Raw genomic sequence first — 15,441 nt, 5'->3', positions numbered from 1 at the left:
GTAAGAATTAGCATTAACAGTCACATAAAATGCTAAATTATTAGACACCACACTTTTCATTGGGTTTGGGACTCCCCATGCCATCCATACATTTTTTTAATTGGCTATCGGTCACAACGCCTAGCTAAACATGACCAAATAACATCAGAGTTCATATACAAAGATGTTAAGAGAGCGTACTCTCTGCTTTTCAAGACTAGAAGTATTAAGGATGATGTATCTTATCTTAGTCCCATGGAAAGTGTTTACCTGAGAACGAAGACAACCTGAAAGAAAATAGGAATGAAAAGTAGAGTGGCAGCATGTAACTGACAGTGTCTCAACCCCTGGGTTGTCTTGCCTGAAATTAGGATCCAACATTTGATATTCCTAATTATGTACACAAGTAACTTCTTTATATTTTAGATAAGATGAATTAGGTTTGCTGAATTTGTTACTTATAATCAAGTTAAACATTCAGTATCTTAAGTTCACAATTATTTTATGAGTATAACATGTTAAACTTAACATTTTTATACAAGCAAAACAAATACTATTATACAAATCTTATTTTAAGATGGGTTAAAGATTTTGATAATGTCACTGGTTTGCCTACTAAAATCCACGTCCATCCTCAGTTAATCAATCTGTTATTTGTTACAATAAATCTATATGACTTTCTTACACAAATACTAAAATATTCAAAAAGGGCTATAAACAATTATATTCTGACAAAGATTACAACAGAACCGTAAATTATCTCCAAGTATTAAAAATTTGTCTGTTTATTAAAATGATCATGTTTTAAAAAATGTAATGACTAGTTAAAACTAGGTAGTTCTAAATGCTACTCCCGTTTTACTTGTATTACTTTGAAGGTTAAATAGCTCTTCCAAATAAGCAAAAGAAATAACAACCCTAATTTTAAAAAACGTTATCTCACATATTAGAATTCCATGGCAGTCTTTCACATGGCAATTTAGACATAAACACACACACACACAGCTACAAAAAAAAGTAGATTGATATGTATAGAAAAGGAAAGCATCCTACGATATATCGGGATGTGGAAAGCAGCAAACTGCAAGTCAATATACGTATACATACACAGATATATATACACATACACATTTATATACACATATATCACATTCTCATTTAAAAAATACCTTTTTGCATATACATCTACAGTCATGCACTGCATAACGACTTTTCAGTCAATGATGGATCACATGTACGACTGTGGTACCATAAGATTATAATACTATATTTTTACTGTATCTTTTCTATGTTTAGACACTTACCATTGTGTTACAACTGCCTACAATATTCAGTACAGTAATATGCTTTACAGATTCATAGCCTAAGAGCAACAGACTATATCATATAGCCTGGACATGTAGTACACTACACCATCAATGATTGTGTAAGTACACTCTATGATGTTCACAAAACGATGAAATCACCTAATGATACATTCCTTGAATATATCCTGGGTAATAATGGTAAATAAATGATGTATAACTGTATAATAAATGGCAAATAAACTGAGCACAATAGTAAACTCTTCATTTTGTTTAGCTCATTTAAATATCACAATTCCCAAGAAAATACACACACACATTTATATTTATAATTATACCAGAAAAGGATAAATATTTTCTAGTGGTTACCGCTGGAGAGTGGTATTTCTGTCAGAACAGGGAGGTGGGTGGGAAGGGTATGAAAGGGAAGAGTTTCACTTTTTATCATATATTCTTCTGTACCATTTTAATTTTTTTATACTCAGCTTATACCTTAAAAGTTTTTAAAAAGCAGAACAAAATAAATATTCCTTTAAAGCTTCTTTTAATGTAAATATATGAGATTAAGTATAGGAAAAGAGAACTTTTAAGATATGAAAGAGTTGAAATATTTTCATCTTTAAAAAGCAGGTCTTTAGATTATGAGCATGTTGTCAGTTTTAAAAATAGAATACTAAGATTATATTCATCAGCAGTCTGTTATACACATTACTTTATCCAGTGAGATGATGTCAGAAGGCAAGCATGGGTGTGTGACATTCACATGGTTAAAGGATCACATCACTAGCTCCCTTTCTTTATACCTTAAAAGGAGGTTTAGTTTTGAAGCTGAAGTTCACCCTATACAACATTTTAATGTCACTGTTCTAGTAAGATAAATTAATCCTAACAGGCTTACACTTAATAACAAAACAAATGCCAGTAAAAACAAAAACTCATATTTAAAATGCATCATCTTCCCAATCTAATACCATTAATTAAACACATATTATGTGACACACTTTGGAGTAGAGAGGGATATGAGGGTGGAAAAATAAACATTATGTTTTTTTTGTGTTTGAGAAACTCGGTTTAATAACAGAGCAACCTACAATAAATAATAAAACAGATAAAATTTAGTAGGCATATCTATCAACTAAATGGAAACACAGAAGAGGGTGGCAAAAAAACTCCACTAGTCCTGGTATCATAATTATTTTTCTTATTTTCTTATTCTATAGAGCTATTCTTAGAAATTTCTGAGAATTCCTAAATTTTACTCAATAAGCAAATGAATGAATTTACAGGTTTTATAGGAATACTAGTTACCTAAATATTTATATACTTAGGTCTCTAACAAATGGAATTCAAGACACAGTACAATTAAATTCAGTGTTTGTTTTGTGCTGCATATTTGAATAAATTTTATAATAAAATCTACACACAATTTATTTACAGAAATGGTCCTTAATGGGGGGCAATTTTGTCTCCCAGGGAACATTTGGCAATATCTGGAGACATTTCTGCTTGTCACAACTGGTTTGGGGCGGGGGTGCTACTGGCATCTAGTAGGTAGAGGCCAGGGACAATGCTGAACACCCTAAAATACACACAGCAGCTTCTCAAAACAAATAATAATCTAGCTCAATTTGTTAGTAATGCCGGCACTGAAGAACCCTGATTTACAGTAATAGTTTACCAATTGACAACTCAAACTATTAAGCAGACTCAACACCTTATAGTCAGCTAAAAAACTAGAGAGGTGACAAAAAGAACAAAAAAACACAAAAACCAAACATGAGGTTGAATCAAGGCACCGCCTATTACAGAGCACATATTATGTGCCAGGCACTAGACTGAGACCTTGCCTCTACAGAAAGCAAGATTACCTCTGAGTAAAGAAATCTGCCTAAGATTGCCCTGACAGTTAATCACAGTTGTGCTTCAAGTCTCCATCTGTTTGATCTAAAGCTCATGCTTTTCCCAGCACATCACTAAGCAGTCAAAACAGATTTTATCAAGTCCAAAGTTCATGGACTCTATTCAGAGGACAGCCCCTAAGATCGTGACTCAGGGCGTACTCACTCTTAGAATAGACAAATTCTAATAAGTTTGGCTATCAGGATTTTAAAATCATAGCAACATAGCAAAGAAAGGGGCTGCTGCAAAGCTTGCACCAAGGCCAGAGGGATATATGAAAATCATTTTTTAAAGGATATGGTAAAACAAAAAACAAACAAGACTATAAAAAGTACAAAAGTTTAGAGCCTTCATTACAGAGATGTATCACTGCACACTCTACAGTGGTACAACAGAGAAAAGGAAGGAGGGGGGAACAGAAAAGGGGGCAAAGGGACTGAGAAAAGATGGAGGACGAGAAAGGTGACAAGGAAGGGTGAAGAAAGAAGAGTGAGAAGATGAAGAGGGGAAAAAGGAAGAAGTAGAGAAGGGATGAGAAGGAGTAAAGGCAGAAGAGAGTGGGGGAGCACAAATCAAGAAAGAGAGAGGAGGTGGAGTGAATAACTTAGTGAAATACTGTGGGGGAAATTTAGACCGACAGAAAACAAGGAAACTGGAGAGAGAAGAATAAAGAAAAAAGGGAAACTAATCCTCATGCAAGAGAACCTGGGACCCAGACAGAAATAAATGAGAAGGGAGAATAAGAGGTGTTCAACAGATTCCTAGAAATGAAGGCTTTTAAGCCACTCCTGTTCCAAAAAGCTGTGTATCTTCACTGTCCAATGTGGTTACTAGCTACTAGTCGCAAGTGGCTACGAGCACTGGAAATGTGGCTAGTCTTATAAACTTGCTTTCAAAATTTTAGTATGAAAAAACAGCAAAATAACATTTAATAATGTTTTATACTAATTACATCAAATGATAATGTTTTAGATATACTGGCTTAATAAAAATATTAAAAATTAATGTCATGTTTCTTTTTACTGTTTTAGTATGGCTACTAGGAAATTTAAAATTACATATGTGGCTCACATCATATTTCTATTAGGCAACACTATTCTAGATTTTTAAGATTGCTGTAGGGCCCATGCTGGTAACAAAGTAAAATAACAGGAATTACTGCCATTTTCACCTCCATCCCCAACTTTCAGAATCCTAATTGGCAAGAGATGTGGAACTATATATCAAGGTGTCCAAACTTGGTTATAACAGCAATCATAACTGCAAACAGGACACAGACCTCTATTATAATTGTTTTTAATGGTTAAAACTAAGCAAGTGAGGCTTATTTGAATTAAGTGAAGATTGGTGAAATAAAATTGTAAAATTTAATAAAAGACAATGAAACTAGAAGATGCATTTTGCAACCTTGGAACAATGTTGGAGTCTTAAAGATGTGACATTATCTCACCACCATGTTGAAGAAAGATGTTTGAAGATTTTCATTACATTCACTCACACTACAAAATACAGAAACATATTTCTGAAAGCCCATTCTCCAGTACCTATTCAATGTTTTTAAAAGTTTTTTTTTAAAAATGACTTTCTCATCCCTCATACAAAATCATTTTCTCATCTCTTATATATTAAAAAAGAGCCAGAATATTTTAAAACTTCACTAATGAAAAATAAATGCCTATGTGCTCGCTTCCCTAGCTATAGAAAAAAACTCAACCTATATTTATTGCACTATACTACATAAAAAAATTGTATTACACAGTGACTATATTCTCATCCCCTTCTATTTCTATGAAATAAAAATCAAATCCAAGTCACAGTTCAATTACTTAAAGAATATTTGGAAGGATTAAAACAGTGCAGCTCAAACTTGAATGTACCCATACGTTTGCTTGAGACTTTTTATTGAACTGCAGATCCTGATTTAGTAGGTCTGGGGTGGGGCTAAAATAGCACATTTTCAAACAAGCTTCAAGGCGATACCAATACCGATGAACTGTGGATATTTTGAGTAGCAAAGGGTTAAAACATAAAATAATTCTTTCATCAAAAACAATTTATATTTGATATACTAAAAGGTAAGGGGAACGTTATCCCAAAGACCCATTCTGTTTTCTATTTTAGGGTATCTCCCAAAATAGCAGGCATTTTAGTGTTTGCATGAATTGGCTCTCCAGCATTACAAGGCTGAGAAATATACCAATCCACTCATCAAACTCAAGAATTCTGGGCTGCTATTAGAGATCAAATCAATGTTTATTTGGGACCAGGACCCCTACAATTTGGGCTCTAATTTAGATCCAAATAATGGGGATACAACATCAGGAAAAGAGAAAGTTATAATATAGTTCTTTGGGTTTATGGCTATATTTATTAAATATGGCACACATATGTAGTTAAATACGAATACTTACAAGCATACTTCATTTTATTGAGTTTCACAGATGCTGTGTTTTTTACACATTGAAGGTTTGTGGCAAACCTGCATCAAGCAAGTTCATTGGTGCCATTTTTCCAAACGCATGAGCTCACTTTGTGTGTCTGTCACATTTTGGCAATTCTTACAATACTAAAAATGTTTTCATTATTATTACTGTCTGTTAGGGTGATATGATCAGTGATCCTCAATGTAACTATTATCATTGTTTTGGGGCAAGATGAGCTGGACCCATATAGGACGATGAACTTAATAAATACGTGTTCCAACTGCTCCACCAACTGGCTGTTTCTGTCTCTCCCTCTCTCCTTGGGCCTATTTCCTCAGATACAATACTTAGTAAAATTGGGCAAATTAATAACACTATAATGGCCTCTAAGTGTTCAAATAAAAAGGAGAGTCAACCATCTCTCGCTTTAAATCACAAGTTAAAGATTGAGCTTAGTGAAGAAAGTCCAGAGAGGCCTCTTGTGACAAACAGGTAGCCAAGTTGTGAATGCAAAGGAAAAGTTCTTGAAGAAAATTAAAAGTACTACTCCAATAAACACACAAATAATATGAAGGCAAAACAGACTTACTGCTGATAGAAAGTTTTAGTGGTCCAGATAGAAGATTAAACTGGCTGCCAACATTCCTTTAAACTAAAGCCTAACCCAGAGCAAGCAAGGCCCTAACTCTCTTAAATGTTATGAAGGCTGACAGAGGTGAGGAAGCTGCAGAAGAAAAGTGTGAATGGTTCATGAGGTTAAAGGAAAGAACCCATCTCCATAACATAAAATGGCAAGGTAAAGCAGTAGATGCTGATACAAAAGCTGCAACAAGTTATTCAGCAGACACAGCTAAGATCACTGACCAAGGTAGCTACACTAGACAACAGATTTTCAACGCAGATCAAACAATCTTCAACTGGAAGAAGATGCCATCGAGAACTTTCATAGCTAAAGAGAAGTCAATGTCTGGCATCAAAGCTTCAAAAGACAGGCTGACTCATGTCTGGGGCTAATGCAGCTTGTGACTTTAGATTGAACCCAATGATCATTTACTATTCTGAAAATCCTAGAGATATTAAGAATTATGCTAAAGCTGCTTTGTCTCTGCTTTACAAATGGAACAAGGCCTGGATGACAGCACATCTGTTTACAGCATGGTTTACTAAATATTTTAAACGTACTGTTGAGAAAACAGTATTTGCTATCGCTCAGGAAAAAAAAAAAAGATTTCTTTCAAAATATTACTGCTCATTGACAATGCACCTAGTCACCCAAGAGCTGATAGTCACAAGGAGATTAATGTTGTTTTCATGCTTGCTAACACAACATCCATTCTGCAGCCCATGAATCGGGGAATTGGGGAATAATTTTGATTTTCAAGTCTTATTTTAATGAAATACTTTTTGTAACACTACAATAGATAGTAGTAACACTACACAGATAGTGATTCCTCTGATGGATCTGGTCAAAGTAAACTGAAAATCTTCTGGAAAGGATTCATCATTCCAGATGCCATTAAGAACATTCCTGATTCATGGGAGGAAATCAAAATCTCAACACTAACAGGAACTTGGAAGAAGTTTATTCCAATACTCATGGATGACTTTGAGGCATTCAAGGTGTCAGTGGAAGGAGTCACTGCAGACGTGGAAGAAATAGCAAGAGAACTAGAATTAGAGTTGGAGCCTGAAGATGCGACTGAATTGCTGCAATCTCATGAAAAAGCTTTAATAGATAAAGAGTTTCCTCTTATGGATAAGCAAAAACGGGGTTTCATGAAATCTATTCCTGGTGAAGATGCTGTGAACACTGTTGAAACGACAACAAATAATTCAGAATATTACAGAAACTTAGTTGATACAGCAGTGGCAGGGTTTGAGAGGACTAACTCCAATTTTGAAAGAAAAATGCTATCAAACAGCATTGCATGCTACAGAGAAATCTTTCATGAGAGAAAGAGTCAATGTGGCAAACTTCACTGCTGTCTTATTTTAAGAAATCGCTAGTCACCTCAACCTTCAGCAACCACTACTCTGATAAGGCAGCAGCCATCGACATTGAGGCAAGTTCCTCCACCAACAAAAAAACCCCCACAATCTGCTGACGGCTCAGATGACTGTATTTTTTAATCAGTATTTTTAAATTAAGGTACATACATTTTTTTAAACATAATACTATTGTACACTTAACAGACTACACTATAGTATAAACGTAACTTTTTATACTCACCGGGAAACCAAAAAACTCGTGACATCCTTTATTACAGCATTCACTTTATTGCAGTGGTTTAGAATCACACCTACAATATCTCCAATGTATGCCTGTACCATATATTATCAAGTAAAATATGTAGAAGGCAAAAGAAATGCATCCTTATGTGAATAAAAGGTTGAACTGTAAATTTCTCAGTGATTTTATTCTTTTCTGAACCTACCAAATTTTCTATAACAAAGATGTAATGATTCCATTACACAAATACATTTTTAAGTTTAAGATACACAGGACAAAATCCATGAGAAGCAGGAAAGAAAAGCATTAATGCTGAGTGAATACACAAGAATTTGTATTTAATGATAGTCAAGAAACATTTAGTAAGTGTGGTAAGGAACAAAGAATTTTAGATAATAATAAAAATTCAAGTTACTTACCTTAGTAAAGTTATTCAGATGGCCTAGCTTTCTCATATTTGATACTCCTTGCAATCTGGCCACATTATGGAGAATCTCTCTTAAGTTATCAGAAGGTTCTAGAAGGAAAGACAAGACAATTTAACATAATTTTTTGAGTATTTCCCCGCTGAAACACATAAAACATGCAGTATTAAAACTTCACAACTTTGGTTCTTGGTTTGAAGTGTTACCCTCCACCCCAAATCTATTAATTTAAATGACTTCAAAGTCTCTGTGATGAATCAAATTAACTTCACATCTCTACTCCCCTATACCCATGGTCCAGCTCTGTATCACTGCCTGGAATTACTCAACCACAAAATCTTAAATATTGCTATTATTTGAATGTGTTCCCCCAAAGTTGTGTTGGAAACTTAAACCACTAATGCAAAGTGTTGAGAAGTGGGACCTTTAAGAGGTGATTAGGTTATGAAGGCTCTGCCCCCATGAATGGATTGTTGAGGAGGAAGTGGGTTATCATGAGAGTGGGTTTGTTATAAAAGCTTCTGGCTCCCTCTTGCATGTACCACCCCCACCTTGCTTGTGCTCTTGCTCTCACAAGCATGTCTCCTCTCACCCCACCTCCAGTGCTCTCTTGACCTTCCATTCCAGCATGGGATGACATGGCAAGAAGGCACTTACTAGATAAAGGCCCTTTGACCTCAGACTTCCCTGCCTCCAGAACTGTGAGAAATAAATCTCTGTATTTTATAAATTTCCCAGTTTCAGATACTCTGTTACAGCAGCATAAAACAGACTAAGAAAAATCTCAACATCACAACTTTCACTTGATATTTGTTTGATAGCAAGGCTACAATGTAGTAAAAGGGACCAAACAAACTGTCCCCGTTTGAGTAAACCAAAAAATTAGATAAAATATATAGATGGTCCGTGACTTACAACTGTTAGACTTAATTTTTCAACTTTACATGGTGCCAAAGCAATACACATTCAGTAGAAAATATACTTCAAGAACCCATAAAACCACTGTTTTTCAGTATAGTACTCAATATACTGCATGAAATGTACAACATCTTATAATATAGGCTTTGTGTGAGACAGTTTTGCCCAACTATAGGTTAATGTAAGTGTTCTGAGTATATTCAAGGTAGGCTAGGCTAAAGTAAGATGTTTGGTAGGTTAGGCACATTAAATGCATTTTTGACTTAAGACATTTTGAACTTACAATGGATGTATTGGGATGTAACCCCACCAGTGAGCTGTGGAACTTTAAGCTGCTTAACATATGTGTAACTGGAAACCCCAAAGGAAAGAAAGAATTGAGGGAACAGAGCAATTACTTGAAGAAATGATGGATAAAAGCCACCCAGCCTTCCCAGGCCTCTTGCAAACATGGCTCCTGTCCCCTGCCAGGTGCTGCCAGTGGTGTTTCTGCTGTCGTACTGCTCTATCCTGTGCAACTAGAATGCCATCAAAATGCCCTTGCATCAGACCCACGGGGGGAGCTGGAAATTGCTGCTGTTCATTGTTTTGTGTTGCAGCTAAAGGCCTGGCTGCCCCAGAGCAGCACCTTCTGAACCATTCACTATTACCTGGTAGCTGGGGGACAGATGGAGGTGGGGTGCAGCCAGGTGGTGGACTATTTGGAGGGAGACACAAAACTGCTTCTAAGAAATGACACAGGAACATCTTAACTAACAAAAGCATCAGACAAACTTAACCATGAATGGCCGGAAACCCATTCACCCTCAAGATGCTTTCCTGAGCACCCACTGTGGGATAGGGATAAACTTGCTGCAATTGAAGGAAGCAGTGTAATGTCTAGTAATTTGGAGTTTCACTTGGAGCGACCCAAATCCTCATGAGAGAGAGAAAGCACCTAATAAAGTCTTCTTTGCAAAAAAAGAAAAAAGTGATGGATGAAAACTTTCCAAATTTGATGAAAACAATAAACCAGTAAAATGCTCATCAAGCCCCAATCATAAGAAACATGCAGAAAACTTTCAGACCTAGGCAGATTATAATCAAATTGCTCAAAACCACTGATGGAGCTAATTTTAAGAGTAGCCAGATTAAAAAAAAAAAAAAAAAAAAAGAAGTTACACAGAGAAAAGAAAAGCCAAAAAAAAAAAAAAAGATAACGGCGGATTTCTTATCCAAAACAGGACAAAACAGAAGACAGTGAAGCAACATCTTTAAAGTAATGAAAGAAAAAAAATACTTGCTTTACAAAAGCAAGCCAAGAAAACTAGACCTAGGCAGATTACAATCAAATTGCTCAAAACAACTGATAGAGAAAAATCTTAAAAGTAGCCAGATTAACAACAACAAAAAAAGTTACATAAAGCAAAAAAAAAACAAAAAAGGATAACAATGGATTTATGGTCCAAACAGAAGACAGTGAAGCAACATCTTTAAAGTAACGAAAAAAATGCTTTAAAAATATACTTTACAAAAACAAGCCATGGGCCAGATATGGTCTTACAGGCAGTAGTTCGCCACCTCTGGAATACAATGTCAATTTCTTCAGATGGCTATAAACTACTAAAATCTTCGCCATCCTATTTAAATAAAAACAAAAGCACAATTTTTAAAATACATTATCAAGTTTTTGATATTTTAGTTTAAGAGCCATTATGACTTCCTTTGAGACTTATCTGTTAACGCAAACTCAAAGAATTGTTTGTTTTGAATTAGTGTTTTCCTCACCAAATGAAACTGTTTGCATTGTCCTGTTTAAATTTAGCTTGTGTCTGCCTACCTTACTCCATTCTTTTATACAGGGTGTTGTCTATGACAACAAATGTGGTGTCAAAGCACTAAGTACACTACTTAGCTATTTCCAATTGCTTTGAAGTTGCTATATGCTGAGATTAGTCATTTGATTTTCATGACAGACGAAATATTTTTAACGTAAATAAAATTCAATCTTAAGTGATTTAGCATGGCAGTCCCCAACCTTCTGGACACCAGGGACGGGTTCTGTGGAAAACAATTTTTCCATGGACCCGGGGTGGGGATGGTTTTGGGATGAAACTGTTTCACCTCAAATCACCAGACATTAGATTCTCATAAGGAAGGCATAACCTAGCTCCCTCACATGTGCAGTGCACAACAGGGTTTGTGCTCCTATTAATTATCTAATGCTGTTGCTGATCTAACAGGAGATGGAGCTCTGGCAGTAATGCTCACTCCCCCGCTGCTCACCACCTGCTGTGCAGCCCGGTCCCTAGCAAACCACAGACCTGTACCAGTCCAGGCTCAGGGGCTGGAGACTTACGGTTTAGCATATGTCTTTATACTTAGTGATTCTGGGGAGTTATTTTGAAAGTTGAATGATCCATCACTGAGTGAGAATGGATCTATTAAAAAGAATTACAAGGGGCCATGAATAGGTCACTGTTAGTATTTAGTCGTATCTTTTCACTACTATAAATTGTATCTGTTTGAAAAGACTGTAGGCGAAAAATTATAAGCAAGTCAATGGCATTAACATGACTTAACTATATTTGAGAAGTTCATAAAAATTTTATAACAACGCTTTAGATAATTTAGGACCTATGGTAGTTTGCAAAGTCAGGGTGGAGGTTCATAGAAGCTAGTGTGACACGCATCTAATGGAAATGTATAATCTAAACATTTTACTTCAATTTATCATTAGCTTGTCAGGCAGCAAACAGTAAGATTTACTTGTGATAATATAGTTACTGCTATCTAATCTAACAGTTACGATGATTAGTCTGAAAAGATAGATTCCTTACAAAGGTTTGCAAATTTTTAAATACGGCTTATTTTTTGGGTACAAACTGATTGCAGACATTTTTTTAAAACCACAATCTTGTTACAAAGCAAAATCTTGCATCTAAGTGTATTCATTCAACAAGTATTAACTGAATAGCTATTATGATCAGGTACTGTTTTAGGTACTGGAAATATAGCAATAAACAACACAACTCCCTCTCTAATGTATCTAACATAGACGTGGAAGAAAACTGATGACAACAACAAACTGCATGCACATAATTTAAAAACTCACAGGTGGTGGTAACTCAACAATGAGTCAAGTGTTTGCCTAATGAAGATGTTATCCTTCTTAACTCAAACCAAAATGAACCAGCCTTTCTCCTTCCTTCTCCTCCTCAAAGCTTTCTCCTTTATATAATTACCAAGAACCTCCACCTCCCAGACAGTATTTGGCTTCCCAGATCAATTAAAACAGTATTAGGACCATTTTAGACACTGAATTACTATCTAACATTCATGTGGTACAATGCTGCTCTGAGGGACTTTTTAACTTGAAATAACAGGTTAAGTTTTCCTGGTAATAAAATGAGAAATCTCTGCTTTCTTCTTTACCTGCTAGACCAGGGACTGAAAAACATTCTCTGTCAAGAACCAAGTAAAGTATTTTAGGCTTTGCAGGCCATAAGTCTCTGCTGCAGCTATGCAACTCTAAAGTTTTACATCAGAAAGTAAGTATAGAAAATTGACTTTTCAGGTGTATTAGTCAGTTCAGTATACCATAAAACTAAGTAATGGAGACCGAACGGCTTATTCAACAACAGAAGCTTATGTCTCACAGTTCTGGAGGCTCCAAGTCCAAGATGGGGGTGCCAGCATGGTCAGGTCCTGGTTCCTCTTTCAGGTTGTAGACTGCCAATTTCTCACCATCTCCTCACATGGTGGGGAAAGGGGCTAGAGGGCTCCCTGGGGTCCCTTTTATAAGGGCACTAATTCCATTGGTGAGGGCTTCACCCTTATAACCTAATTACCTCCTAGGGGCCCCACCTCCTAATACCAATACATTACGGGTTAGGATTTTGACATATGAATTTTTGAATGACGCAAACATTCAGTTCATTGCACTGCTCCAATAAAACAAACTTGGCTCTCGAGCTGCAGTCTGTCAACCCTTAGAGTGTCAACACTTACACTGGTAAGCAAGCTGATTGACATGGTTTTTATAAGGGAGATAGAATGAATAGATATGGAAATGCAAAAGAAATTTAAAGAGAGGTTTACCTGTCTCTATTTCTTCCTGCTCACAGTGTTTCCAATTTTCCTTCTCTAAAACTGTCTACTGATAACAGCAATATGTGAAAAGTATAAGGTCAGAAGTGAGATAATCTAAGATGATATTCTCTGAAGCCTTAAAGTTTAGAAAACCATGGCTGTATGAGAGAAAAAAGGAAAAAACAACCAGACACAGTTGCTTACACCTGTAGTCCCATCTACTCAGGAGGCTGAGGTGGCAGGACTGCTTAAGCCCAGGAGGTCAAGGCTGCAGTGAGCAGTGATCATGTCACTTGTACTCCAGCCTGGGCAACAGACCGTGTCTCAAAAACAAAACAAAACAAAACAAAAAAAAGGAAAAATTAAATGTAGGTAGCTTGCTATGATAGGCAACTACTCAAATGGAAGGAAGCAAAATACAAAAGAACCACTAGAATTACAGTGGTTGTTTTCTTCATATTGTGTAGACTGTAAATACTACATGTATTCCTGATAAATCTCTCTGGAGGTAATGCAATAACTGCAGGAATTCTAACTATCCAGTGATTTAATATCTTCAGTTGTAGAGCTGAATACAATTGATTTCAACCATCTTTAATTTGATCTGTCTTCTCCTGTCCTTCCATCGAGGAGTGGCCTATTCTGCTTGTGACACTGTAGATACGTTGTGGTATTGTTTTTAATAGACGACTTAAAAATATAATGTATGGCTGGGCGTGGTGGCTCATGCCTGTAATCTTAGCACTCTGAGGGGCAGAGGCGAGTGGATCACCTGAGGTCAGAAGTTTGAGACCAGCCTGACCAACATGGAGAAACCCCGTCTCTCCTAACAATACAAAATAAGCTGGGCGTGGTGGTGCATGCCTATAACTCCAGCTACTTGGGAGGCTGAGGGAGGAGAATCACTTGAACCCGGGAAGCGGAGGTTGTGGTGAGCCGAGATTGCACCACTGCACTCCAGCCTGGGCCACAAGAGCAAAACTCTGTCTCAAAAAATAAAAATAAAAAATAATGTATTACTCTCACATACTAGATACTGCATATTATTAAGAAAAACAAAATACAGATTTAGAAGAGAAACCAAAATGTCAAGAGATTTATTTTCTTAACTTTACACTGCCTTGTATGTTTTTGGAAGGAGGACTGTATAAAACTTTAAGTATAGCTGAAAAGCGATAGGGTTAACACTTAATTTACCCCAAAGGAGATGATGCAAGGCTATTCAAGGATTCTTGCAATTAGGAAAGTATATACATCAAAAATATTTTCAGAGAAGTTAATTTTAGGTGGCAAAAATTACTGATGATTTATTTTTATGTCTTGGACTATATTTTACAACTTCTCTAAATGAGTATTAAAAATATATGTACAAAATGAGAGGAAATGAAAAAAAATGAAGACTTCATGGCTCTGATTAGATTAAAATAATTAATCTCTTTATATTGCTTTTATAAGAAAAAATGGAAAAAGCAGTTTAAAATAAATATAATAAATGTAAGTGTAATGTTTTATATGTGCTTCACTATCATGTATTGTATGACACGTATATAGTATTCACCAGAGTATTACATATTAACGTCACCATAAGTTACACGTATTTATGTTGAAGTTTATTTTTTGGAGTACTTCTGATGTTACATTATTTTATAAACATTTTGAAAAATAAAAGTCAAATAAAATTTTAAAAAATTACTAACACTTCCAATGCAGAAGCATGTTTACATATCAATGTTAAATATTTTTCTAAGTATACAGAATAGAAAGCAGTCTTAATTAGTATAAAGTTAATTATCTGACGTAAGTATCTAATCCTCTGCTCATCAAAAGACTATTAAGAAAATGAAAAGACAATCTACAAAATGGGGAAAAAACATTCACAGCACAAACATCAGACGAGATTTTAATAACCAATATATGACTATCATCTACAAATCAACAATAAAATAACCCATGTAAAAACAGGTAAAAGATTTAAACAGATGTGAAAGCAAAAGAGGGTAAGAGGCCAAAAAGTATGAGAAAAGGTGCCTACCATCATTAATTAACAAGAAAATGAAAATTAAAACCACAGAAGTACCATTACACACATATAAGAATAGCTAAAATCAAGAAGAATGACAACATCAAATGTTGGAGAGGCTATGGAGCAACCGGAATTCTTACACACTATTGGAGGAGCATTAAATGTTACA

The 15,441-nt window shown here is 35.6% G+C and overlaps 1 protein-coding gene across 6 annotated transcripts in view; it reads right to left on the bottom strand.

Moving 5' to 3' along the window:
• Positions 1-15,441, bottom strand: part of LOC105473107 (RPTOR independent companion of MTOR complex 2) — a 129,059-nt gene that overhangs the window by 73,723 nt on the left and 39,895 nt on the right. For all 6 annotated transcript variants that reach the window (XM_011726740.2, XM_011726741.2, XM_011726742.3 and 3 more), the window contains one exon: positions 8,255-8,352. In XM_011726740.2, coding sequence (XP_011725042.1) covers positions 8,255-8,352 — 98 coding nt within the window. The remainder of the gene's footprint in view (positions 1-8,254; positions 8,353-15,441) is intronic.

The sequence above is a fragment of the Macaca nemestrina genome, chromosome 6 (assembly GCF_043159975.1).
Source record: "Macaca nemestrina isolate mMacNem1 chromosome 6, mMacNem.hap1, whole genome shotgun sequence".
Classification (NCBI taxonomy): domain Eukaryota; kingdom Metazoa; phylum Chordata; class Mammalia; order Primates; family Cercopithecidae; genus Macaca; species Macaca nemestrina.
The sequence above is the reverse complement of the archived record's forward strand: the minus strand, read 5'-3'. Positions and strand labels throughout refer to the sequence as shown.